Genomic DNA, 25,696 nt, shown 5'->3' on the forward strand with positions numbered 1-25,696 from the left:
AATCGACACAAATGCAAAAGGAAGTCAGCGACTGACAACCTCTATGTCACAAACCCGACACACCTACTTCAAAACAACCTCACTACTAATAGGTGATTCTATACAAATAGGAAATGCTAACTGAGCCAACTCTAACCCCAAAACAGATGCAAATGCAGACAAAATAAATGAATGGGATGCACCTGTATCAATCAACACATTAGCAATTGAATTCAAAACAAGAAGGTACCTCTCACTACCGAAGGCGCTGGTACAAGATCTAGCGCGGTAACAACATACTCATGCCTTGTAGGTCTCTGCTCAACCTGCTCACCCCTCGGAGCATAAGCCTAATGCACTAATTGAGCCGAAGAGGCATCCTAATTGGCCCACAAGGCCTATGCTGACTGTGCAGGTTGGTGGCTTTGTGTTTGTCTTGAACTAGACGCACCGGGTGTGCCACCCAACTGAAGGCAAAATCTCTTCATGTGCCCCGCCTACCCACACTGATAACAAGTGAGTGGCTGGCCTCTCCCCTAACTCTAGCCTAGAGAATGAGCTGAAGACGATGTAGATCGTTGCCCTCCTCCTCTTTGTGGGCAAGCTCGAGACTTATGGCCCAACTGACCACATTTGTAACAAACGAAATCCCCCTAATCACCTCTCCCAGAACCTGAACTCGACACTGGAAAAGTGAACCTTGATTGAGCTCCCTGGGACTGCTATGGGGTAGAGCCCCTCTGCCTCTTACCCCCTTGAATGTTCTGACTCTTCCTCTCCTCCTCCATCTACGTCACGGTCTCCAGATAAGCTGTCGCCGCCACAAGGCGTCCATAATCCCTAATCATTGACCCGACCACTTTGAACATAAGCCCGGTCCTTAACCTCTTCTCGAACTCTAAACAACGGCGCTCCTTAGTTGCCACAAATTCTAGTGCAAGCCTCGATAAGCTGGTAAATGTGGCCTCAAACTTGGACATCGGAGTGTTCAATTTCACAAGATTAGAGAATTGGTCTCTCAACTTCTCCCTAATCGTGAGAGGTAGAAACTTGTCCTGGAAAGCTCTGACAAAAGCCTCCCAAGTCACTCCAATGCACCCACGCGCATATTTCCACCACTGACCCGTATCTCCCTTCAGCTGGAAAGATGCTAAGGTCACTCTCAATTGGTCGTCCTCGATACCAAGTATCTCAAACGTTTTCACTATCTGTTATAGCCACTTATCTGTTTTCAGTGTCGTCCTCGATGCCAAGCATCTCAAACATTTTCATTATCTGCTCTAGCCACTTATCTTCTTTTCAGTGGCTCATTTGGATCACCCAAAAACTCATCCGGATTCAACCGAAAAAACTATTACTTCAAGAAAGACGGCCCTGCCTCAACTACTTAGGCCTGGGCTTGATTCTTAGCCCTGAGAATATCCATAGACTCCCGCAATGCTCTGACCATTTTATGGGCTAAGGCGCCCATGGCCTGTTGACCAACTGGTTCAGCCACATTGGCCTGACCAACCCCTTCTTTCTGTTCCAGAATTTCATCCGGCAAAGGCACCTCATGCCTCTTAGTCTTACCACGCCTACCACCACCACGTCCACGTCCTGACATCCTAATAAAGGTAACATAATAGATTAGCACATTTACAAATGTGTTGAAACTAACTCACTCGCATCCTAACGCAGTAGACAACAGTAATTCACTCCACCTAAGCACATAGTCACGTAAACACATACGAATTTTCTTCCAGGATAATGACCGTCCCGCGGCGTTGCTAAAGTTCCGGCTAGAAACAGTAGTAATCAAGTGCTCTTCTAATAGGACTTCTAAAAACTCGTAGACCCAATCAATATCTTAGGAATCAAACCCCATACCCATATAATCATATAAGCATACTATCATGTAAGCACACCGTACCTACTAAAGTCTCTATCAAACGAGACAAACTCATTGTGGTAATAACCACTTCCCCCATACCCAAAGTATTCAAACCCGGTATGCTCTGATGCCAAGTTATAACGCCCCCAAAATAATTACAATAATCCAACTCCAAACACCAATACAAAGTGATATAGGTACAATAAGAAACATTCATTAATCAGAGTTAATATACAAAATGTGACACATGCAATATACATTAATAAATCGTTCATCCTGAATCTACAGCATGTGTTATAAGACGTAATAAAAAATGAAAGCTACACATATATTCATATGCCCTAAAGGTTTACATTTTTCCAAAACTGTGCTTGGTTATAACAAAAATGAGTTATAAGCTCAATAAAAATAAAACCCTAGGCTCGAAAATAAATACAAAATAAACAGAAATTGAGCCTTCAGCTCCACAGTCCTTTCAAACTAAGTCCTTGGCGGAGACATATCACAAGCACCTAAAAATGGTTTTTCCCAAGTAGGGTGAGCCAAAGTCTAGTAGAAACAATCTAACACAATATATGAATCTTAACAAAGATGTAAGTGTGATGTACATATACAATGCCTATGGTAAAATAATTCATATTTTACAAGTTCATAATGTGCCAAGCTTTATATCTCAATCTATTTTATCTCAATTCATTTCATCTCAATTCATGAGTCATGTCCATTGTTAGCTAGACAAACCAATTGAAGCTATAACTCAGTGGTTCTCTAACTAACACAATCATTACATAAACACTTAAATTTGCCATTTTATAGAAATTTTGTCCGCGAGAATTAACACCCATGTATACACTCGTGGTTTTTGAGACTTTCACCCTGGACAAACAAGCCAACTTAATTCAATGGAGTCCTTCTCCTTTCTTCTCCCAAACATCATACATATACAATGTATTAAAAACATAGTCATATTCAATGACAGCCGATAGGAGATTAGTTTCAATTCACTTAATCCTCATGCAATTTCTACAACAATCATAGCTATCCTCCACCGATAGCCCAAAATAGATATTTCTAACAGATATACAATCTCCAAAACAGATAAACAAACAAATTTTCAAAGGTGAGAGATAACAAGCATCCAACTCCACCATTTATATGAACATCTATCTAATTTCACATTCTCAATACCAATTTCATTATTTATATAAAATAATCATTTGAAACATTTTAGGGAAAAACTCTATTTTCTTCTAAGTCCAATCCATGTGTCAAAATCAACAATTTTAACACAACACATCTTCATATCTACACCAATAACCATTTTCAATACCTTCATTTGAAAACCCCTATTTTAATTTTAAACCGAAACCCTAGGTTTGTCTAAAATCCTCCAAATCCAACATTTCTTACACAATCAACCAATAACCAAGTTAAAAATCTTAAGAGAGTGTAGAAAGTCCCTATCTCAAGCTTAGAAGACCAAAGCAACAATGCAAGAACTACAATGACGCCGAAACCAAATCTTGTTTAGGTTAAAATAAAGCTCTTGAGATGCTCTACTTTTTTAACAAAGGCACATGAGTAGAGAAACCAATGGATCTAACTATAAATGTAGAGAGAAAGTAGGTTTTAGAGAGAGAAACTCTAGATCTAGGATTTTTGAAAAGTAGGGAGAGAGAGATATGAAAAAGTGATGTAAGGAGTCACTTTTACAGACTAAAATACGCACAATTCGCTCGAGCACAAAAAGTAACGCTTGAGAGTCAGACACAATAAGTTCTTCTGCTTGAGCATAAGAAGTGACACTCGAGCGTAGAATATACACTCCCAGTAGTTTTGCAGACAACATACCAATGCTCGAGCGCAAGAAGTGTCACTTGAGCTGAGCTCGCTCGACCGCAGAAAGAACCACTTGAGCATAGAATACACTCTCCCAGGAGTTTTGCAGACCTGCAAAAGTACTAAGAGTTTGCAAAGCCCGCTCGAGCACAAGAAGTGCTGCTCGAGCGAATGAGCAAAAATCTGGACAACAAAAGTTTAGAAACTAAGCAACAAACCTATCCCAAAAGCAACCACAACAATCCAAAAGCCAAATTTAACGAGATACAAGGGAAGCAAGATATGAACAACAATACGAAACCATGAAACCCGAGTCCGGGATACAACAAGAGTTGGGTCAAAACTGGAATCGCTATAATACTGATAGTAAATTATCGATTACGACGTAATTTTTTACAAAATCTACTAGAAAAAAAATTAAAAAATATCACAAAAAATTATGTTTTATAAACAATGTGGGTGTTTGGGAAGTGGGTTTTTTGGTAAGTTTTTTAGTTGTAGGATATTATTGGAGACATTTTTTTGTGTATTTGGGAAGATAGTTAGGTTTTGTTGTGGTTGGATGTGATATTTGTGAGAGAAAAAATGAAATGATTATGGGGTTTGATGTGATATTTTGTTTGGATTTGTTTTTTTTTTTATTTTGTAACTAATTTGTCTTTTAGTGAAAAAAAAAACAAAAAAAAAAAAACCTAGAAACTAACTTCCCAAACACCCCCAATAACTAAGTTTCAATGCAGCATGAGCCGATCCAGATCATTTCCAGTAAAGTTAGACTTAGGCCTCGTTTAGCAATCTTCAATTTTAACCAAAAAGTCAAAAAGTGACTATAAATTGTCAGATCACTCTCTCTACTTTTCTGTACATTTTTTTTATAAAAAATCAAAACACTAATAAAATAATTTGTTCCCAAACAAAGCCTTACATAGTGTTAGGAATTTGGTACCACCCAAGGGTTAAATTGATGATCAAAGTTATGATGAAATTTCCTCTTACTATTAACTCCTCTTCTTTTAGGATATGGCTTCTGTCCAGTCCGATCAGACATGACCATGCTGTTGGGCTCGTGGGGGGCCACCACGAGTCCCGTTTTGATAATCTGAACCGTTCAATGTGTAGAACTCGTCGAGTACTATACGCCTATGAAAAATCATGTTGATCGGATATCGATAGCTATATGATCAAATCAGTTTCGTATTAAAAAAATTAGATGGTGAACAAATTAACGGTTGACAAAAAAACTGTTTTGATCACATAGCTATCGATATCTGATCAACGTGATTTTTTACAAGTATATAGTACTCGACGATTTCTACATATTGAACGGTTCAGATTATCAAAACGGGACCCGTAGTAAGCCCGCACGGGCCCAACAGCACGGTCCAGTCCAGCAGAAGCCATACCCCTTCTTTTAACAATGCAGTGAGTGCGAAGGGTCTCTCTCTCTCTCTCTCTCTCTCTCTCTCCACCCACTTTCACTCACTATACATACTAGTGTTTCGTCCATGATATACACGGGTTGTGTTTACAATTATATATATATGTGTGTATGAATTGTGATTTTTAATTATTAATTTTTTTTTTTGCATACAGAAAAAAAATATAACAAATGCAGCATATTTTCAAAAATTATTTTATGTTTGCTTTTATTCAAAATTTAAAAATAATGTACGGGAAAAATTTATTCCTAACAACGTTTTTTTAATTTCTAAATAAATACTTAAAAAAATAAACCTAAGAAAGGTAGTCAATATAAATATTATACATTATGCAAAAAAAAAAAAAAAAAAAAAAAGTGGTTAGCAATTATGCTTACATAAATTTACTATAGTTTTAATTTCAAATTTTTACCAAAAAAAAAAAAAATTAAAAGCATTTTATTTAGCTAGTACTAAATAGAATTTCTTAGCAAAAAAGAAAGTTATAAAATTTTGTTGTAAATCTTCACATGTCTATTATTAAACATTCTATTCTACTTGCTAATTTATTTACTTTCTTGCTTTGAAAGTTTTGATCTTTGATCTTTACTCCACATTCATCGTATTGTTTTATTTATTTTTCTTCTTCTTACTTGATTTTTGTATAATACTTCTTTTATAATGCATCTCCGAGTATATTAGTAAAAATAACATATACTTAAAATGTACAAAATTGCAATATACAGAAGAAAAAAAAAAGTAAGTAATTGCCCAAAACTAAAACTATTTTAAAAAAAATTAAAAAATGAAAAAATGAAATTATTTGAAATAGAAAATGGTTTATTTATTAATTAATTAATTTTTTAAAATAAACTTTTGAAGAAAACAAAGAAAACAATATTTTAAAAAAACTACAGAAACTAAACATAAAATTTAATCCAAAAAGTAAATGAATTATATGATTTTCAAAAAGTGAGACTCACAAATAAATTTTGTAAAATTTTGTCTATTCATATATTTTTTTGTACTTTTAATCCCCAAAATAACATTGAAATAATTTGCATTTATTGCATTATGTCCATCTAATAGTTTTAGCAAACACAGATGTAATAAATTTCATAATACAAAACCCAAACAATTGTGAGACAAAATATTTAAAAAATGAAAACAACGTTCAATGATGATGTAGAAGCACACCTGACATTTTAAATAGAGGTATAACCAGACAAATCGCCATAAAAGAGGAAGACAACCTTTATTTTTCATCACAACAATTACATAACTCAACATATAATTTTAATGTCTTTCACTCTTCTACATGTCCAATTCTTTGTCAATATTAGAATGAATGCATGAACCAACAAAAATAAATAAATGGAACATTTGATAAGACAAAGATATGTGAATTGAGACCTTTCAACTAATGGCTGGGCTTCTAATATTTGTTAGCAATTAAAGTTGAGTTCTTTGGTTTCATCTATATTCACTTGATAATTTGAGAATGAAAACGTGTCAAGTTTTTACACAAATACTTGGCACATATTTTTAGCATTATTAATGAAATGCATAGTGTAATTTTTTTCCCCCGAAATTGCAACATGTTATTTTTTAATAAGAATTTATATTTGTTTTAGATATTTTTTTAATATACAAATTATTTTTTATAATGTAATTTTTTTTCTCTTTTTTTTTTTTCAACAATTGTAACTTGTTATTTTTTTAATAAGAATTTATATTTGTTTTAGATATTTTTTTAATATAGAAATTATTTTTTTTTTAGATTTTATTGAAATGCATGGTATAATTTTTTTTTTCACAATTGTAACATGTTATTTTTTAATAAGAATTTATATTTATTTTAGATATTTTTTTAATATACGAATTTTTTTTTAGATTTTAATGAAATGCAAAATGTAATTTTTTTTTTTTTACAGTTGCAACCTGTTATTTTTTTTAAAAAAAATTATATTTTTTTAGATATTTTTTAATATATAAATTATTTTTTTTAATTTATTTTTTTTATTTTTTTCGCAATTACAACCTGTTATTTTTTAATAAGAATTATATTTGTTTTAGATATTTTTTTAATATAAAATTATTTTTTTTAGATTTCTTATAAAAATAATTTTACAATTTCATCATTAACTATAATGTATGGAAGAAATTAAAAATGATGCGACAATAAATATGAGAGAAGTCAAAAAAAACTTATAAATTAATAAAAGAGTCCTGCTGGGGACCCCAGCAGGAGAAGACCCCTAGCACCCCCACCTCCACTTGAGGGGGTGCCAATGGATGAAAAAAAAAAAAACTGTTTTGGAATCAAAAGAGATCCAGCACCCCACTGGGGTCACATGCATTTTTTTTTAAGAAAAATCAATAAATACTAAAGTTTTTTTTAAATTAAAAAACTAAAAAATTAAAATTAAAATATTAGAACTCCCACATCATTGGGTAGAAACTTTTTCCTTACAAATACATTCTGAGATTTAATTAAAATACAAATTGTCTTTTGTGATTTTGAAAATTACATTATTTTCCTGAAATTTTTAATTTCAAAATAAATCGCCCATTTTATTAAGAAATTATCAAATCAATTAATAGTTTTTAATGATGTTAAAAATATGTTTCAATTAATAATTTACGTAATTTTATTATTATATATGAGAGCAATTATGAATTTTATTTTTTTAGTTAATTCTATTAAAAAAATTTAGCAATGGGGTATTTATAATTTTTCAATCTACAAAAAGTAATCTGTATTTTAAGCAAACCTTGAAAGTGTATTTGTAATTTACCTTATGGCAAACGTTTTTTTGTCTCTTTGGATTAAAATTCATAAAATGACATAATAGACTAAGGCCTCATTTGGAAATATGCTATTTTAATAACTTTTTGACTAAAATATGAGGTAAAAAAAATTAGTATGTTTGAGGTGATTTTTTTTACTTTTTACGAAAAGATGTGTAAAAAGTATTAAGAAAATAGAATATTTGACTTTTTGGTATAAATTATAGATTTTTTGATTTTTTTAGTAACTTTTTGATTTAAGTTAAAATAGCTACTTGCCAAACGAGGCATAAAATAATCAATAAGACAAAATATCATATCAAATTCATAATCATTTTATTTTTTTTCATAAACATCACATCTAACTAAAAAAAAATTCAATTATTATTTTAAACACAAATTTTAATTTATTAAAATAATCAAAAACTAAAATAACTACTAAAACCTCCCAAACATCCACAATAAATATATAGATATCTGTATATGTGAACGTATCGCAACCTCTCCTCCATTTCTTTTCAATTCCACCTTTTCTTTCCTTCTAGAAAATTTCCCCACAAAGATGTGTAGTTTGATTGATCTCAATACCGTCGACGACGACGACGACGACTCTCCTCCTCCTCCTCCGCCGTTCGATTCCCCTTCTTCATCTCCGGCGGTGTGTTTAGAGCTCTGGCACGCTTGTGCCGGTCCTCTAATCTCTCTCCCAAAGAAAGGCACTGTGGTGGTTTACTTCCCTCAAGGCCACTTAGAACACGCCTCTGATTTTCCCGCCACAATCTACCATCTTCCTCCTCATGTCTTCTGTCGAGTTCTCCATGTCAATCTTCATGTAACTCGTTTCAAATTTTTATTTATTTTTTATTTTTCTAATTTTGGGATTTTAGTCCGATTTCCCTTTTTGGGTACTTTGCTACTTTCGAATTCGTTGTGAAATGTGTGCTTTTTCTGGGTAGGCCGAGGCAGCAACTGATGAGGTTTATGCACAAGTCTCCCTAATTCCTGATGCTCAGGTTATGTACGGTTATAGCTGGGACTTTCTCCTTAAAATTTTCTCTTGCTAGAGTGTAGAGATGTACTTTCATTACTTTATGCTACGTTTCTTTTGGCGGAAAATATTTTCTAATGGAAAAGAGAACTTTTTTCACAAAATATTTTCGGGGAAAAATATTTTTCTATGCTGGTGGTGGTGGTGGTGGTGGTAGAGTGAAGGTGAAGGTGAAGGTGAAGGTGAAGGTGAAGGTGGAGGTGGAGGTGGAGGTGGTGGTATGGTGGTGGGGCGACAGCAGCGGTGATGGTGGTGTGTGGTGGTGGAGGTGAGAGTGGTGGCGGTGGTGCGGTGACATTGGTAATATTTTAGTGCAGAAAATGTTTTTGTTTTTCAAAAGTGGAAAATGTTTTTGTCCAAATAGACTTGTTTTCTATTGATGACGGAAAATGTTTTCGGTTGATTTTTTGTTTCTTTATTGTACTAAATATCAGAAAATACATACAACATTTTCCAAAAAAATATTTTCTACCAAACAAACGGAGGGTAAAAATGCAATCCTTGATTTCATACACAAATGGTGTTTGAACTACATTATTTTTTCTAGAAAAGGGCATTGAAAAAGCTATTTAGATGAGCATATAGTGTATTTAGGCTTTTTAACTTTGTTTTGTGGTTCTGTGATGTGGGTTGTTTTTAACTTTTGGGGGTTAACAACTGGAGAGGAGTTTGTCGTGTTCAGCAGATTGAGCAGAAATGGAGACAAGGGAAAATTGAAGCAGAAAGTGAAGAAGAGGACATGGAAGGTTCTGTGAAATCAATCACACCGCACATGTTCTGCAAGACCCTTACTGCTTCTGATACTAGCACTCATGGAGGATTTTCTGTCCCTCGCCGGGCTGCCGAGGACTGCTTCCCTCCCTTGGTATTCCAATCTTGTTTTTGCATATTCTTGAACTTCAACTGAACCCGATTTAAATATTTTTCGCTCACTATGTCAATGTGCATAGACAAGTAATCTGTATGGTTTAATTATTTCTCTACTACAGGACCCTCAGTTTTCTACATTTTTGCTGTAGGATTATAAACAACAAAGGCCTTCGCAAGAGCTTGTAGCAAAAGATTTACATGGGATTGAATGGAAGTTCCGACATATATACAGGGGTCTGTGACAAAACTCATATGTTTATGTTGATCCTGTATTTTAGCTGTATGGCACAGCGGATTTTGATCCTCTTTATTTTATCTATGAAATAGAAATCTCCATTTCATTTCATAACGTTGCAACACATCGTCACAATCACAATTTAAAATCAATAGTCTATAACTACCATGTCATTATAAGTTTTAAAAATACAGAATTCTTGATGAAGATCTTTCACGGTTATCCATTATGAAATGGAGATCTATATTCCATCTCTAAAATGGAGACGATCTAAATCCCTGGAGTAATGGCATTGCGATGGAAATTTTTTGTACTTTGAGTTTCCCAGTTTAAGTTTTTGTCTTTATGTTTCCTCTTTTCTGTTTGAGCAGGCCAGCCTCGAAGGCATCTGCTGACTACTGGTTGGAGTGCATTTATCAACAAGAAGAAGCTTGTCTCCGGAGATGCTGTGCTCTTTCTGAGGTAAGAAACCTAAATTTGAAATGATGTTGACTACCTGTTTTGGGTGGTTATATTTAATTTTTGGCAGGGGTGGTGATGGAGAATTGAGATTGGGAATCCGAAGAGCAGCTCAAGTCAAAACTGATTCTACTTTTCCAGCTCTTTCTAGCCAGAAGTTGAATGTTGGCACTATCAGTGCTGTTGTCAATGCTATATCTATGAGAAACGTGTTCAACGTTCGCTACAATCCCAGGTATTTGAAGTCATACCAATTATTTTTCTGGCGGAATAGTCATATTGACAATTTTATTGTATGTATGGTTAGATTGGTTTTGTAAAATGGTCCGGGTACGTAAAAATGGCTTTCTCTCTACTTACCAAAAGAGAAAAAAAAATTAGCCTGCCTTTCTTCTTAACATAGCAATATTTGATGTTTTGTTTGCATTTGCTTATTTTGATGAAAAAGGTTATTACTGAATATTTATAAAGGCAGCTGACCTGTGTGATATCAACCCAGTACATATGTCAGTATGCGCGTACTCTTTGGAAGAAGGCTGTTTATGTGTGACAAGTTTTTGTGATTCAGCCATTCTAGAAAATCTAAATTGATTAGATGTTTGTATGAAAGTCAAATCTAGTGTATTTGTAGATTTTCAAACTTCCTACTGTTTGAAGGAAATTGTCGAATTCTTTAATAACATAGCATATGGGTTTTAGTATAAATAGCTCTATGTCAAGTACTATATTCAGATGGCTTTCAGAAATTGACTTGCCAAAGAACTGCCAAAAATAGTAACAATTAAGATAAATATATATATGTAAATAATATAATTACGTAATCAAGCAATGAAGATATCATACTTTGTTGTTTTGACACCTTATTGATTATCATTTTCAGATATTGCTCTTTCAGTTGGTGCTAGTATCCATATTTTCTTTTGAACTTAGAATTAGCCAATGCTCAAAATCTAGTAGAGACTACTGTACATCTCTTGTAAATTGGTGAGGCAACTCATCATAGACGCCTCTTAATAATTTTGACCAGTTCTTGAATATTTCCTTCTAGTTATGAATATCTTCCGTTTTTCAATAATTAGTTCCAAAATTCCAAGCATTTAGGTTCGACTTCCTGCCATTTATTTACACAATCTTCTTATGATGGTGGCAGGCTTTATCTAACCATATTTTGTAGGAAGATAAATAGTTCCATATGAGTTATTAAAATGATTTATTTATTTGTTGTCTGCGTGCTCCAGGGCATGAAATCCATGTAGTTAATGCCATATGTGCTCTTTATATCCCTTGAGAACATGGACCTCTCCTTTTTCACTTTTATTGTACACTGCACTTTCGGAAGAAATCTTCTAGCGGACCTCAAATTCCATATGCTTTCTTTTCAGGATAGTGTGGAGGCCTTGATGCCAGCCTCTCTTATTCTCCTGCTTGCATGATCAACTAGATTGATGACCAAAAGCTATATGTATTATGTGCAATTTACAGTGTTTACAAGTTTTGTGTGTGCATATTTTTCCTTGAGAGTTATTGGAACTACTTAAAAAGTGATGCAACCTTGGGGTTTAATAATCATAAAAAGGGCTATAAGAGGTTCCCACTTCTTCACTTAAATAAATTTGCTTTAATTAGTGACTTGCTTTTGCTAAAAATTGATTTGTTCATGAGTGGCATCATCAAAGTCATCAAGTACGCCAAACTAGTGAAAATTTAATATTTAGTTGAATTGTATGTAGTGCTCTATATTCCATGTCTTAAATAATTAACGAAGATTAATGTTGTCTTGTCCCCATTTAGCCGTGTAGTCAGTTATACAACAGATCAACCTCTACATTGTACTCCAAAGTTTCAGTTAATCTTTCTTTACTCCTAAATTCAACTTGCTATGAAGCATTGTGTTTTATGTTTATTTGGAATTTGTATTTATTTTAAATATATGGGAGAATCACTTGGTCCAAGTTCTCCAGTCATTCTTACTGTCTCTGAACTTCAAGTGCATCTTGTAGGGCTAGCTTGTCGGAGTTCATAATTCCGTTCCGTAAATTCTCAAAGAGCCTTAGTCATTCTTCTTCTGTTGGAATGAGGTTTAAAATGCGTTTTGAAACAGAAGATGCAACTGAAAGAAGGTTGGGAATTTTCTGATTGCTGCATTCCAAAAAGTTGCGTTCAAAATCTAATTTATAGTGTTTCTGCCAGGTATACGGGACTAGTTACTGGGGTTAATGATGTGGATCCTGTTAGATGGCCTGGTTCAAAATGGAGGTGCCTGTTGGTATGTATCTGTTTTAGTGCTTGGTTATGCATTCACATGCAAAGTTTCCGGTCTGGGGCTCAGGGTGCACAGCATCCGGATCTATGGTCTAAATTGCAAAATAGAATCATACCTTGAGTTTGGATCATAAAACACATGCCCTATAATGCTGATGTGAAAATAAGTAGGCCTTCTTTGTTGGTATGTACTTTGTACTTAACCAAAAAGGAAATATTCCTATGAAACAACTACAAAAATTTGTTAATATGGTACTCTGACTTTATAGATTCTCTTATAACATATATATATATATATATATATTTTAATATTGTACAAGTTGAGATTTTGAAACTTCTTAGATGGTGAACACCACATTGAAAAACTTGTGTCAATTTTTGAGGAGAGGAGTGGGTGACACCAGCATTAGGTCATATTGAGTTCTCTGAGTGTTGTAGTATAAAAGTTCACTATATTATCTCTTAACATCATTCTTCCACAATGATTTGAAATGTTTCAAAATTTTCAGTTACTTAAATTAGAAAATTCTACATTTGAGGCTTAAGTCTCAATTTTGTGTGTCATAATCTCATTGTACATTCTCCCACCCCTTCAAAAATGTGGCCACGTGAGAAAGACAAGCATTTCCTTTATATTTCTATTAACTTATGCATTGTATGTTTAGTGTATTTTACGATGAATCGTGAAGTATTTCTTAGCAGCACCCTTACACTTGAAGGCTGGACTACCTACCACCCAGTTTCATCTGTCTGCAGCAGGAACTCTAGTCTACATTGTAATTGGTTTAATATCTTAAATATTGATCTCTGCCGCCTTTCTGAAAATGCAACTACAAGTTCTGCAGCAAACCATTGTCACCCCTTAATTATATCTGAGCAAAATAAAGTTGTAATTTGATGAAACTTTATCCAAGTGTTCCTTGTGGTTTGTGTGTATGTAATTTAGTTTTTTATTTTATTTTATTTTATTTTTTAAATTTAATTTTATTATTTATTTTCTCTTGAGAGAGATTTGGTGGGATTTGAACCCGAAGTGCTTTGTTAATATTTTAATAAATCATGTCTTAATGAATTTGTCAATTGAAGAAATTTCCATTCATCAACATGCACATGAAATTTTCTTGTTGGTCTTCTACCTGGGTTTGCTCTTCTTTCTCTAAATCAGCACATGCCATCTATGAATATGAAATATTCCCATGATTGTTTTTGTAATTTTGATGGCATCAAGCATCAAGTGACTTATTGATCCACCTCTGCAGGTAAGGTGGGATGATCTAGAAAGTCCCCGACATAACAGGGTTTCTCCTTGGGAGATTGAGCCAACTGGTTCAGTTTCTGCATCCAGCAGCTTGGTGGCACCTGGTATGAAGAGGAATAGGGTTGGTTTGTCTTCGACAAAACCAGATTTTCCAGTTCCCAGAGGTTGTGCATACTAGGATATATGTTTTCCTATGATAAATTGTCTATTCCTTCATTTCGATAATTTTAACTTTTTATATAATTGCCTTGTACAGATGGGACAGGAATGTCAGACTTCGGGGAATCTTTTAGGTTCCAGAAGGTCTTGCAAGGTCAAGAAATTTTAGGTTTTAATTCTCCTTGTGATGTTCAGAATTATTGTTCATCAGAGATGAGGAGGTGCAATCCTGGTTCTGTTTGTTCCACAATTTCTGCAATTGGAAATGGTGTCAGAAACCCGTTTGGAGATTCTTCTGTTTCCTATGATAACATAGGCTTTGGTGAATCATTTCAATTTGATGAGGTCTTGCAAGGTCAAGAAACATATTTAAACTCAGGTTATAGAAGAGGCCCGGCTGCTAACCAAGTGCAGGAAAACCAGGACCAAGGAATCACTGACGGTGTTCCATCTTCAAGCTCTGGGAGTGGATGGTCTGTCCTGATGCAGGGGCATAATGCTTGTCTGCGCTCATCCACACCATCATTACAATCATCATCGCCTTCTTCGGTGTTAATGTTCCAGCAAACATGCACTCCTGCTTTGAACTTCCATTCAACATGCAGAGTTAATCAGGAGCATGAGATTAACAACCAGAAAGCATTTGATATTTCTGATACATATTGTGGTAAGGAAGTTATACAAGGTGTCAGTTCTTTTGCTATTTCAAAAGGGCAAAACCAACAGGGTATTTCACATTCTACTCTTGCAACTCATTCATCAAATGGGGGCAGTCAAGATTTAGGAACCATGTGTAAGAGTAGTTGCAGGCTCTTTGGTTTTCCCTTGACCGAGGGAAGAAATACCACAAATAAAGATTGCAATCCCGCTCAAGTTTCATCTGCATATAATCCCGACACCTCTTTTCTACCCCATGGTGATCAGCATTTGCATCCTAAGCCTCCTCTGGTGACTAAGTTAATTGGAAGCAGTTGTACCAAAGGAAGCGACCTCTATGCTGTTAGAGATATGCTTCTTGATGTTGCATTGTTGTAAGATAAGAAATGTTTAGTTTGTGAAGGAGTGTTGTTGAAATTAAGGGTAATTGATCTCACTGATGGTTTGATGTTGGAAAGGCATTTGGATGGTGTAGAGAAGGGAAGGAACTTGTTTACAAGGATCGTGAGGATGATTGGATGCATGTTGAAGATTTTATGTAGCAGTAAGTAACCTTTTAATAGTCATTATATGTGTTGTAATGCATTTGGATTTTCATGCATTTGAGCTTTGAACATGAAGCTGGGTACTAACGGTGATGCCTAATGCGGTAGATTCCCGAAGGCCCTCATGGAAGTGCCATGGTGGGATTTCCATGGAACTTTTGATTTGAAGATCTTGTGTATTTCTATGAAAAGTCCAGAGTCCAAAGTCACGGTACAAGGAGAAGATCCAAATTAATATGAAAATTCTAGTTTGTTAGCCTTGTAAGGCGGTGGATTAGTTGGTTATCTGAACAGCTTGTTTCCTGGATGATTCGAGCTTCATTAGGAATCTATTTAGTCTTTAGTTTTAGACACGTTTGGTTCGTTGGATTCTAACGCTCTTCAAGTTATTTGAGCTATGTTTTGCAGGAAATTCTGCAATGTTAAAACATTGTGACACTCTTTAATGAATGAATGTGATGGTGACGTGTTGAGGTTTCAAAGTGTCACAGCAGTCAAGAAATTGTTGTGAATTTGTGACTTATAAGTTTTTTTGCTATGGGAAAAACAATCCTAACTAATTTCATGTATTTTTCACATAGGAGTCTTTACTCATGAAAGGACTTCTTAAACTCTGAAATATATTCTATCCACTTTGGAAATGTTATTGTGAGCTGAAATTTATTTTGTTTATTCTCTTTGCATAAAATTGTTTCTCCTATGCTTGCCCTGTAGATATTTAGGCCTAGTTTGGGAAGACTAAATAAGTGCACTTTTTGACTTTTTATGAAATATGGGTTGGGTTTGGGTTAGGTTTGAAGTGATGTGTTAGAGAGGTGATGTGACTTAAATAAGATAATGTGACTTAAATAGGATAGTGACTTTTTGATTTTTTGTATTTTTTCAATCATGCCAAACTTGTCCTTAGTTTGCCTTAATTTTTTTTTTTTTCTTTTTTTTTTTTTGCACAATGCTGTTTGTCTCTTTGGGCTAAGCATGTGTGTGAGCAATGATTTGTTGGTAAAAACTAAATCACACTTGTTTGTTTGGGGGATTTCGGGAGGGATTTGGAAAGGGAAAGGGAAAGAGAAATGGTGTGTGAAACTAGATAAAATATAGGCATGTTTTATTTATAGTTCACCTATCTTTTTTATTTTCCTTTCCAAATCCCTCTTCAAATCTCCCAACCAAACACAACATTAATGTTTTGGTTTACCCTATTCGTGTACATCTTAGACCCAAAGATCTATTAGCCACTAAATTCTTCACTTGGTTCAAATGTGTGTATATATATATATATATGTTTCCTTTTCCTCATTTGGAACATGGGCTGTCTTGCTATGAATCTTATAAACCTCAAAACTACCTACGAAATGGAAGCTGATTAATTTTTTCACAAAATGGCAGGTAGTATTTGATTCGCTGAAATGCTTTTGAATATGAATAGAATAATTATTCTTTGATATCCTAGTAGAATGGTCATTTTCCCAAATTGGTAAATGGGTGATTCCAGTTGTGACAAAACTAGGGAATGAATATTTCAACGAAATATTTGTTTTATTTCAGTCTTTCTTCCAATAAATCAAACACTGCATAAGTGAATGGTGATTTCATTTGAAATGTATGTTCGTTTTTGGTTTACCACACCAAAACAAGGGAATGAGTATTCTATGACAAATAATCATTCTATTTTAGCTTTCTTTCTAGTGAATCAAACATTGCATTGTTGTTATATATTTCATGGACAAATAATCACACTTGTATAAGAATTGGGTGTGAGTTTATCTTATCTCTGAACTCGATAGCAAGAATAAATGTTCATGCTACTAAAAATTTCTGGCTTATTTTCTATGGTATGTAATGTACCAAGAGATCAACATGGCATTTGACAAATTTGGAAAAAAACTATGTAATAGGTTACACGTCTTTCATATTTATATATTGAGTCAACTTGAGGAATTCGTGAAATTTATACAAGTCTTATTTCAATAATCCATTTTGAAACTCATTGAGTAGAATATTCATGTAAAAATCAAGATAATCGGATATTGGGAGTTATATTTTTAAATTCAATTTGTATTACAAAAAATGGACGGCTATTTTTAAAATTATATTTGTCATCTTTTTAAAAAAAAAAAAAACTAATACGATTCAAACATATAGTTACTGACATTTAATCATCTTGATTTTTTATATAAATATTCTACTCAACGAGTCTGAAAAAGTGAACGGTTTGAATCACCGCAATCGGTTCCGAAATAGGTCTATCAAATCTAAACATTCTCTCAAATTGAGATGACCACTTGAAAGAAGTTAAACCCTATTTACAATTATGTAAACTTTGATCACATGACATACTTTCTAGGTTTATATCATGCAAAACTAGTCTCTAATAACTTCAATCACAATTATATTTATTGCTAACTTGAATAGAATAACCTTGATTATGTAGTTGTTGGAAACCCTTCTACCCAAACAACGGATAGTAAAATGGTTGAGAGTCGAGACTAATCTTTTAGAAACGAACTAAATATTGGCCTTGGTATAATTTATTATAAGTTAAAAGTTGACAATAAAAAAATAGAAGTTAAAAACACTTATTTCTCCGCTTTTAAATGATCAAAATTTTTTAGTTTATTTAAATTATTTTTATCTAATAAGTTATAAGCAGAAATTATATCAAACAGTTTAACACAGACTTTTAAATTAAAATAAAGTATAATCAACTCTTTTAAATTGCTGCCAATAGGGCCATTAAATATTCACCTATAATTGATTGTTTTAGTAATTAGAAGATGAAAAAAAAGAAAAAGAAAATTATTGAATACTTTTAAAACATTTCACCATGCCAATGTATTGGGATATGAATTGGTTGTGTGCCCCCTTGATGATAAAGGATTATGTATTTACTAAGGCCTCGTTTGCAAGCATGTTTTTTTAATAATTTTTTGACTTTTTTTATTAAGATATGATGTAAAAAAATTAACAGAAGTGATAGGTAGCTCGAAACCGAGCGGCTCGAAATGACTCGAATTCAAAAACGGCCTCGTTTTTTAGATGAAAGTGAAACAGAACCAGAAGCAGGGGAGGGAGGAGGAGGAGGGGAGGGAGGAAGAAGGAGGAGGGACTGGAGGGGGCCCAACATTTGGAGCTGGAAGCGGGGGTCGGGGGGCGGAGGCGAGGCAGAGCCGGGGATCGCTGGTGCTGCGACGATCGACGGCAGCGAGGCGACGGCGGTGGCGGTGGCGGTGGCGGTGCGAGCAGCGACGATCCTCTCTCCCTCTTTCTCCTCTGTTCTTCCTCATCTCTTCTTCCTCTCTTGTCTCCCTCTTTCTCCTCTGCTTCTTCCTCCTCTCTTCTCTCCCTCTTTTCAGCCAATTCGAGCCATTGGATTCGAGCTACGGCTCATTTCCGAAAAATTAATATGTTTGGGATGAATTTTTAGTTTTTTACGAAAAGATGTGCAAAAAGTAGAGAGAAAATAGAATCTTTGACTTTTTGATATGAATTATTAGTTTTTTGATTTTTTTAGTGACTTTTTGACTAGAATCACTTGTCAAATGAGACCTAAGGCCTCGTTTGTCAATTATATATTTTAGTTAAAAAGTCACTATAAGTTGTCACATTATTCTTTTTATTGTTTTGTACATCTTTTTCGTAAAAAATTAAAAAATTAATAAAATAATATATTTCCAAATAAGGCCTAAATTGAAAAAGATAAAAATAATTTGAAAAATTTATAAAACATCATTGATCGAATACACAATCACAACATCATGATGTTTTGAAAAGACTAAATAATTTCTCACTAATATACAACTATCAAGTTGGCTTGACAATGCTCCAAAAATACTGATTAATCTTTCGAATGAATGGGCTTTGCTGCTAGTCTACCGAGGGGAAAATTCTTACACATCCAATCAAGAGATTTAGCCCTAAGATGATTAAATAACTGCAAAACTGTAGCTTCTTCGTGTTATCGCTTGGCTGCTATTAGGTGTCTAATCTAATTTGAAATTGGTCGTGTCCTGAGTTTTTTTTATATATATATATATATATATATAAAAAGGAGGGAAAGGGGAGAAAAAAAAAAAGTTGCAATATGATGAGGAAATTTGTGAACTGAGATTAATGCAATTCGATTGATCTATATAGACGCTCAATTAACAGTTGACACATCAGCTTTAATGGGTCAATTTCTTGTTATTATCTCTCTAACAATTGTGTATCAAAAAAAAAAAAAAATCATTTAAAAGTATATGAATCACAATTATTCTAGCTGTACACGTCCATCAATTTCAAATTTAGAGTATATACTTCACTTCTGGGGCCAAAATTCATTGTAGATATCACTTTCCTTTTTTCTCTCGATCAAACAAACATGTACACATATTTGCACGTAGACACTCACACTTAGGGGTGGGTAATAGTTTATCCGATTCGTAAAAATTGTCCAACCTGCATTCAAATAGGCGGTTTCGCAAATATAATGCGGACGGATAGGGTTTGAAATATGGAATGTTTGCGGGTTGCGGGTTTAACCCGCGCCCGCAAGAAACCGCCCGCACTTTTATTTATTTATTTATTTATTTTATCTTAACCGTTGATTTCATTCCTATATCCCACCTAGATGTTTTTGCCCAAAATAAAACACCTTTTATTCTTTGAACTTACTCTAGCATTACATCTGTTAATAGTATTATATCGACTGAAACTGAATAAATACTGATTATATTATTATTGTTACATAATTGAATTTTAAATTCCTTAATGAATATGGAGTTCTAGTTTAGGATTTTAAAATATGTGCTTGTGTTAGTTTATGATTTGATTTAAGATTTTGAATGATTTGTTTGTGTTACGAATTGATTTTGTTGTGTTTTTAATTTTATAAGTTTTAATTCATTAATTATTAATGTTGGAGCATTTTAGAAAATGGGAAGAAAAGGGCCCAAAATAAATATTTACAAGATGGGAAAAAAATAAGGTTCAAAAATAAATTTTTGAAGAAAAAAGTTCAATCCGCAAACCGTTCACAACCGCCTGCACATCCGCAAACACTATCCGCACAAACTGCAAACCGCATTGCGGGCGGTTGCGAGTTGTCTTTTTACCAAACCGCATAGATTCGGACGGGTCCAAACCAATTCGCAAACCGTCAAAATTCGAACCACGAACACCCCTACCCACACTACATATACACCACAGGTTCCTGGCATAGCGAAAATATCACACAGGGCTAAATATTATTCTAGCAAATGAAGAACACCTTAAATTCATAATGAAGAAACGAATTCTCAATGAGAAATTGAACATTGAAAGCTCTCTTGCCCTAGGGCATACATCATTGTTTATTATGAACCTAAAGAAATAAGGAAAACAACTAACAGCATCCGCATCAGTCTCAACAAATTTTGAGTCAAATTATAACTCAAAATCTACTTTTACTATTTTATCTAGTCACCTTTTTAATACTCACTGCGTCAAACTCTCTACTCTAACTCAATCTTATTAAAATATTAATTTCTTATTGTATTTGTTATTCTTTTTCTTTTTTTTTTATTAAATTGATGAGGTGTCATCCAAACAATTCTTAAAAAATACAAAAAAAAAAAATACCAAAAAATAAAATAAAATTTCCCGATCGACCAATTAGACTAATTTTCGGTATTTTTTCTTCTTTTGCTACAAGCACTCACGGGACATCCGGTGTGCGAGAGCCGAATATTAGGGGACACAGATAGGCCAAGTACATATTTAGAAAATCAAGATATATATTATATTCGGCCCCGTCTCGTACGTTCTAGATGCCGAGTATCCTAATCGGCCATAAAGCTAGTTGAGCGAGGAGCCGAATGGAAATTGGAATACGACAAAAGGAGGGCCGAGTGAACAATCACACGACGAATTAAGAGTGGGCCCTACCCTGAGGACCAGGAGGGTATATAAATAGAGGAACAACAGCCAAAGAAAGGTATGTGAGAAATAACCCCAAGAAACTTAAGACATAAGCAAACGTGAGACATATACTGACTTGTCCATCGGAGTGCTAATTTTGGCACCCCTGACCGGAGTGTTATCCCTTTTCCGGTGGCAATCAGAGGAAGAGGAATGTCCTTCAGGATCTAAGAGTATTTCCAAACCACATAACCACAATTGGCACCATTTGTGGGAATGCTCAAATACATCCAGGGCGGGCGTAATGGAAGATCCTCCGATAGTCACTGACGAGACTACACCAAGAGACTAGGGATGGCAATTGGAACCCGGTCCGACGGGGACCCGATCCCCCGACCCCGAATTGAGCGGTTATTCCCCGAAAAATACCCCCAATGGGCCGGGGATGGTATTAAAAATTGAATCCCCGATGATATTCAGGTCGAGGACGGGGATACATGTTTCAGCCCCGGACCCGGCCAGACCAAGTCCCTGATCCCCGCCCCGGTTGCCCCTGATGTAAAATTACTATTCTGCCCCTTTTATATATAATATATGTATGAGTGTGTGTAGGGTTTGGGCTGTTGGCAAACGCAGAACACCCACACACAAACATCTTCTCCCTCTCTCTCTCACACACACGACCTGAGACCTCTGTTCCTCACCGCCTCTCCTTCACCGTTTTGGTCGGCAGTGGCTCCTCCCTCACCGTCGCTCCTCACCGCAGCTCCTCCTCTCTCTTTCATTGGCGGCTTCTTCTTCTCTCCCTCTCACGCTATCGTCTCTCTCTCATGGTATCTCCTCTTCTCTCTCTTTATCTCTCTCTCCCTCCCTGGTTTGGTCGGCGACGGCTCCTCCCTCACCGTCGTTCCTCACCACAATTCCTTCTCTCTCCCTCTCACGGTATCTCCTTGTCTCTCTCTCTCTCTCTCTCTCTCTCTCACTGTATCTCCTCTCTCTCTCTGTTTTTTTGATTTTGTTCTATGTTTTTTGATTTTGTTCTTCAGATCTGAAAATGATGAAGATGAAGATGAAGATGAAGTTGAACATGTTGATCTGTGTTAGATTTGTTGTTGAAAATCTGTTATTGAAAATCTCTCTCTCTCTCTGATTTGTTGTTCATCTGCGGTAAAAGAATGATCTATTGTAAATGTGTTGATGAAGATCAAGAAAATGTGTAGATTTGTTAGATTTGTCGTTGATGAATTCTTGTAAATGTATAGAGTTGATTTTTTTTTTTTAATTTTTTGGTCGGGGAATTTCGGGGTCGGGGAAACCCGATCCCCGTTAGGGGACGGGGACGGGGACGGGGGCGGTTATGGGTTCCCCGTCGACGATCGGGGCCGGGGATGGGGGTATTTCCACCATCGGGGATCGTGGACGGGGAGTGTGATCCCCTGCCCCCCCGCCCCGTTGCCATTCCTACAAGAGAGGACCTCACTCCAGGAAACATGCTGGGATCGGAGACTATCACCACGCGATGTGCCTTGAACTTTGACTCAGTAGCTTAGACATCACCCTCAACTTTAATGCATGAGACAATGCAGACGATTATGGATCAGGCCAAGCAAAGTGAACAGCGGTTGGAGAACATGCTGGCTAAGAATGATCGCCTACGCCATGATTTGGCCTTGGAGGTGGCGAAATCCCAACAAGCCTCATGCCAAGACCCGGGGTCGACCTTTGAAAAAGAAGGATGGTCGCTGACGTCAACGTCAGAAACGCAATAATGATAGTGATTCAGACTCACCATCCCCAGAGCCCAGAAAGAAAGGGCGCGCTGATGTGTCCAGCTCGTCTGAGGGAAGTCCATATGTACGGCATAGACGAAGGAAAGGCGATGATTCGGATGAAGAAGATAAACACGACCCATCCGTGCGACGAATTGCCAGGGCTGTCCTACCCAAGAAGTTCAAGGCATCGTCGTTCATCCTTTACGACGGAAAATCGGACCCCACTGATCACATTCGTCATTACAAGCAAACGATGACGCTCTATGCTGACGACGAAGCCCTCATGTGTCGGATATTCCCAAGTAGTCTGGGACCACTGCCCGTGAGATGGTACTATAAATTGGAACTGGCATCAATTAAGAGCTTCCACCAACTCCAAAAGTCATTCAGGGCTAGATTTGTCACCAATGAGGTGCAGTCGAAGCAAGCCGATTCTCTCTGGGCCATGCAAATTAAACCGGAAGAAACTCTTCATGAATACTCGGTCCGCTATTGGGAATGCTTTAATCTGGTTGATGATGCTTGCAATGATTCCATGGCCATCACCGCCTTTAAGATGGGATTGTATCCCGACAGCCCCCTCCGCAGTTCATTTGACCAGGCATTCCCCCAAAACCGTCTGGGCATTAATGAAGAAGGTTGAAGAATACTGCAAAGTGGAAGATGATGCCCTTCGAGTCAAGGCCTGACGTAAAGCTGTTGAGACAGCCACGTCGGGAGTTGTTCATTCAATTAGCTTCGTGCCTCTAAGAAGCCCCGAACGGCGGAATCGGCCCAAACGAGACAAAAGGCATGATTCGCGCCGATCAACCGACCAATGTTCACAATGAGCTAATGAACAATACCAAGTGGATAACAGGCGCACAAGGCGTCCGGGCAAGAAATATACGGAGCTGACATAGCCGATCAGTAAGATTCTGTCGAAAATACAACACTTGGCCAAGATGACAGAGGCCCCTGATGCGAGAAGACAAGATAAACGATGTGAGTATCATATAGACAATGGTCACAACACTGATAGTTGTTTTTCTTTAAGAGATCACCTAGAAGAATTGGTGCAAGATGGCCGTCTTACGCAATACGTCCGAAAGACCAATTCCACAAATACAGTAGCTCTACGGCCGGAGTCACCCCCTCTTAGTGTAATCCATATGATATACAGTTTGCCGGCACCACCTGAGGTGCACACAATCCAGTTGTCGTCTAGCACACATAGCTCGATGATGCTAGCGAAACGGCCACACGACACTGGAAGGATTAGTTTCGATGACAGTGATTTAGTTAGAGTGACCCACCCTTACACTGATTCCCTCGTCATTGAGCTACATGTAAACAGATTCACCATCGAGCGTGTCCTCATTGACCAGGGCAGCACTTCGAAGATAATGTATTACAAAAATTTTTTCAAACTTGGTTTTACCGATTCAGACCTATCTCCGGTTGATTATCCGTTATTCGGCTTCAATGCTAATCGGGAGTACTATTTGGGTAAGATCACACTACCTGTACGGGCTGGAACCAGATCAATAGACGTAGAGTTTCTGGTTGTTAAGCTCTATTCGCCATATAATCTAATCATGGATAGAGCTTAGTTACATACGATGCAAGCCGTGCCAAGAACCTACCACAAACTGCTCCGTTTTCCGACTGAGTATAGTATTGAACAAATTCGCGACTCTCAGAAGTCGGTGTAGGCATGCTATCTTCTAGCTACAAAGAAATCGAGGGAACTGGAAGTGCATTCAATTGAGGCACCGGATAGGGAGAGTCTCGAAGACATTAGGAGGATCCCAAGTGACAAAGCAACCGAAGCCCTACATCGGGTCAAAATTGACGGAAATCCTGACAAGTTCTTCATGATCGGCGCTTCCTTGGATAACGTCGAAAGGCAGGAATTGATAGCCTTCTTACTCGGCAATATCGATGTGTTTGCATGGCCTCCATACGAAATGCCAGGAGTAGATCCATCAATGGCCCAACACCGCCTGAATGTTGATCCGAAATGCAAGCTAACTGTTCAAAGAAGCCGGCGGTCGGCCGCGGAGCATATGTTGACCGTCGTTGAAGAAGTAGATAGGTTACTTGACGCCGGGGCAGTCCGCGAAGTAACCTATCCTACATGGTTGTCCAATACTGTGGTCGTGAAGAAGAAGAATGGCTCTTAGCGCGTCTGTGTGGATTTTACGGACTTGAACAAAGCTTGTCCTACGAACTATTTTCCCCTGCCCATAATAGACCAACTCGTAGACGCAACGGCACATCATCAGTGCATGAGCTTCTGGAACGCCTACAAAGGCTATCATCAAATTGCCATGCATCCTGAGAATCTAGAAAAAACCGCATTCCTCACCCCAAGAGGAACCTATTGCTACAAGGTCATGCCGTTTGGGCTGAAGAATGCAGGGGCAACTTATCAAAGACTAGTGACTTCCATATTCAAGGAACAGCTCGGCCGTACCATGGAAGTATACATCGATGATATGGTGGTTAAATCCAAGGAAAATCACTCCCATCTAGCCGATTTGTCAGAAACATTCGGCATTCTTCGAAAGTACAAGATAAAATTGAACGCTTCTAAGTGTGCATTCGGCATCGGCTCCGGCAAATTCCTTGGATACATCGTTAACCACTGCGGAATCGAAGCCAATCCAAGAC

At 36.4% G+C, this 25,696-nt stretch overlaps 2 protein-coding genes across 5 annotated transcripts; both read left to right on the plus strand.

The window, feature by feature from the left end:
- Positions 1-8,368: 8,368 nt before the first annotated feature.
- LOC114287575 (auxin response factor 3) lies at positions 8,369-15,874 on the plus strand. Of its 4 annotated transcripts, none has more exons than XM_028230965.2 (11): positions 8,369-8,731; positions 8,856-8,912; positions 9,633-9,812; positions 9,967-10,051; positions 10,424-10,514; positions 10,582-10,746; positions 12,303-12,356; positions 12,512-12,631; positions 12,702-12,777; positions 14,033-14,195; positions 14,288-15,874. In XM_028230965.2, the coding sequence occupies exons 1-11, from the start codon at positions 8,462-8,464 to the stop codon at positions 15,223-15,225; spliced, it is 2,199 nt and encodes a 732-aa protein (XP_028086766.2). In that variant the 5' UTR covers positions 8,369-8,461; the 3' UTR covers positions 15,226-15,874. The 4 variants fall into 4 exon arrangements, with proteins under 4 accessions (XP_028086766.2, XP_028086768.2, XP_028086765.2 ...); XM_028230964.2 differs by having other exon boundaries at positions 8,376-8,731; positions 9,630-9,812; XM_028230967.2 differs by lacking the exon at positions 12,303-12,356.
- An 8,111-nt stretch (positions 15,875-23,985) lies between these two features.
- Positions 23,986-24,633, plus strand: LOC114287581 (uncharacterized). The gene has a single exon (XM_028230971.2). The coding sequence runs from the start codon at positions 23,986-23,988 to the stop codon at positions 24,631-24,633; it is 648 nt and encodes a 215-aa protein (XP_028086772.2).
- The last annotated feature ends 1,063 nt before the right edge of the window (positions 24,634-25,696 follow it).

Source organism: Camellia sinensis, chromosome 9 (genome assembly GCF_055761805.1).
Source record: "Camellia sinensis isolate YWXY chromosome 9, ASM5576180v1, whole genome shotgun sequence".
In the NCBI taxonomy this organism is placed as follows: Eukaryota; Viridiplantae; Streptophyta; class Magnoliopsida; order Ericales; family Theaceae; genus Camellia; species Camellia sinensis.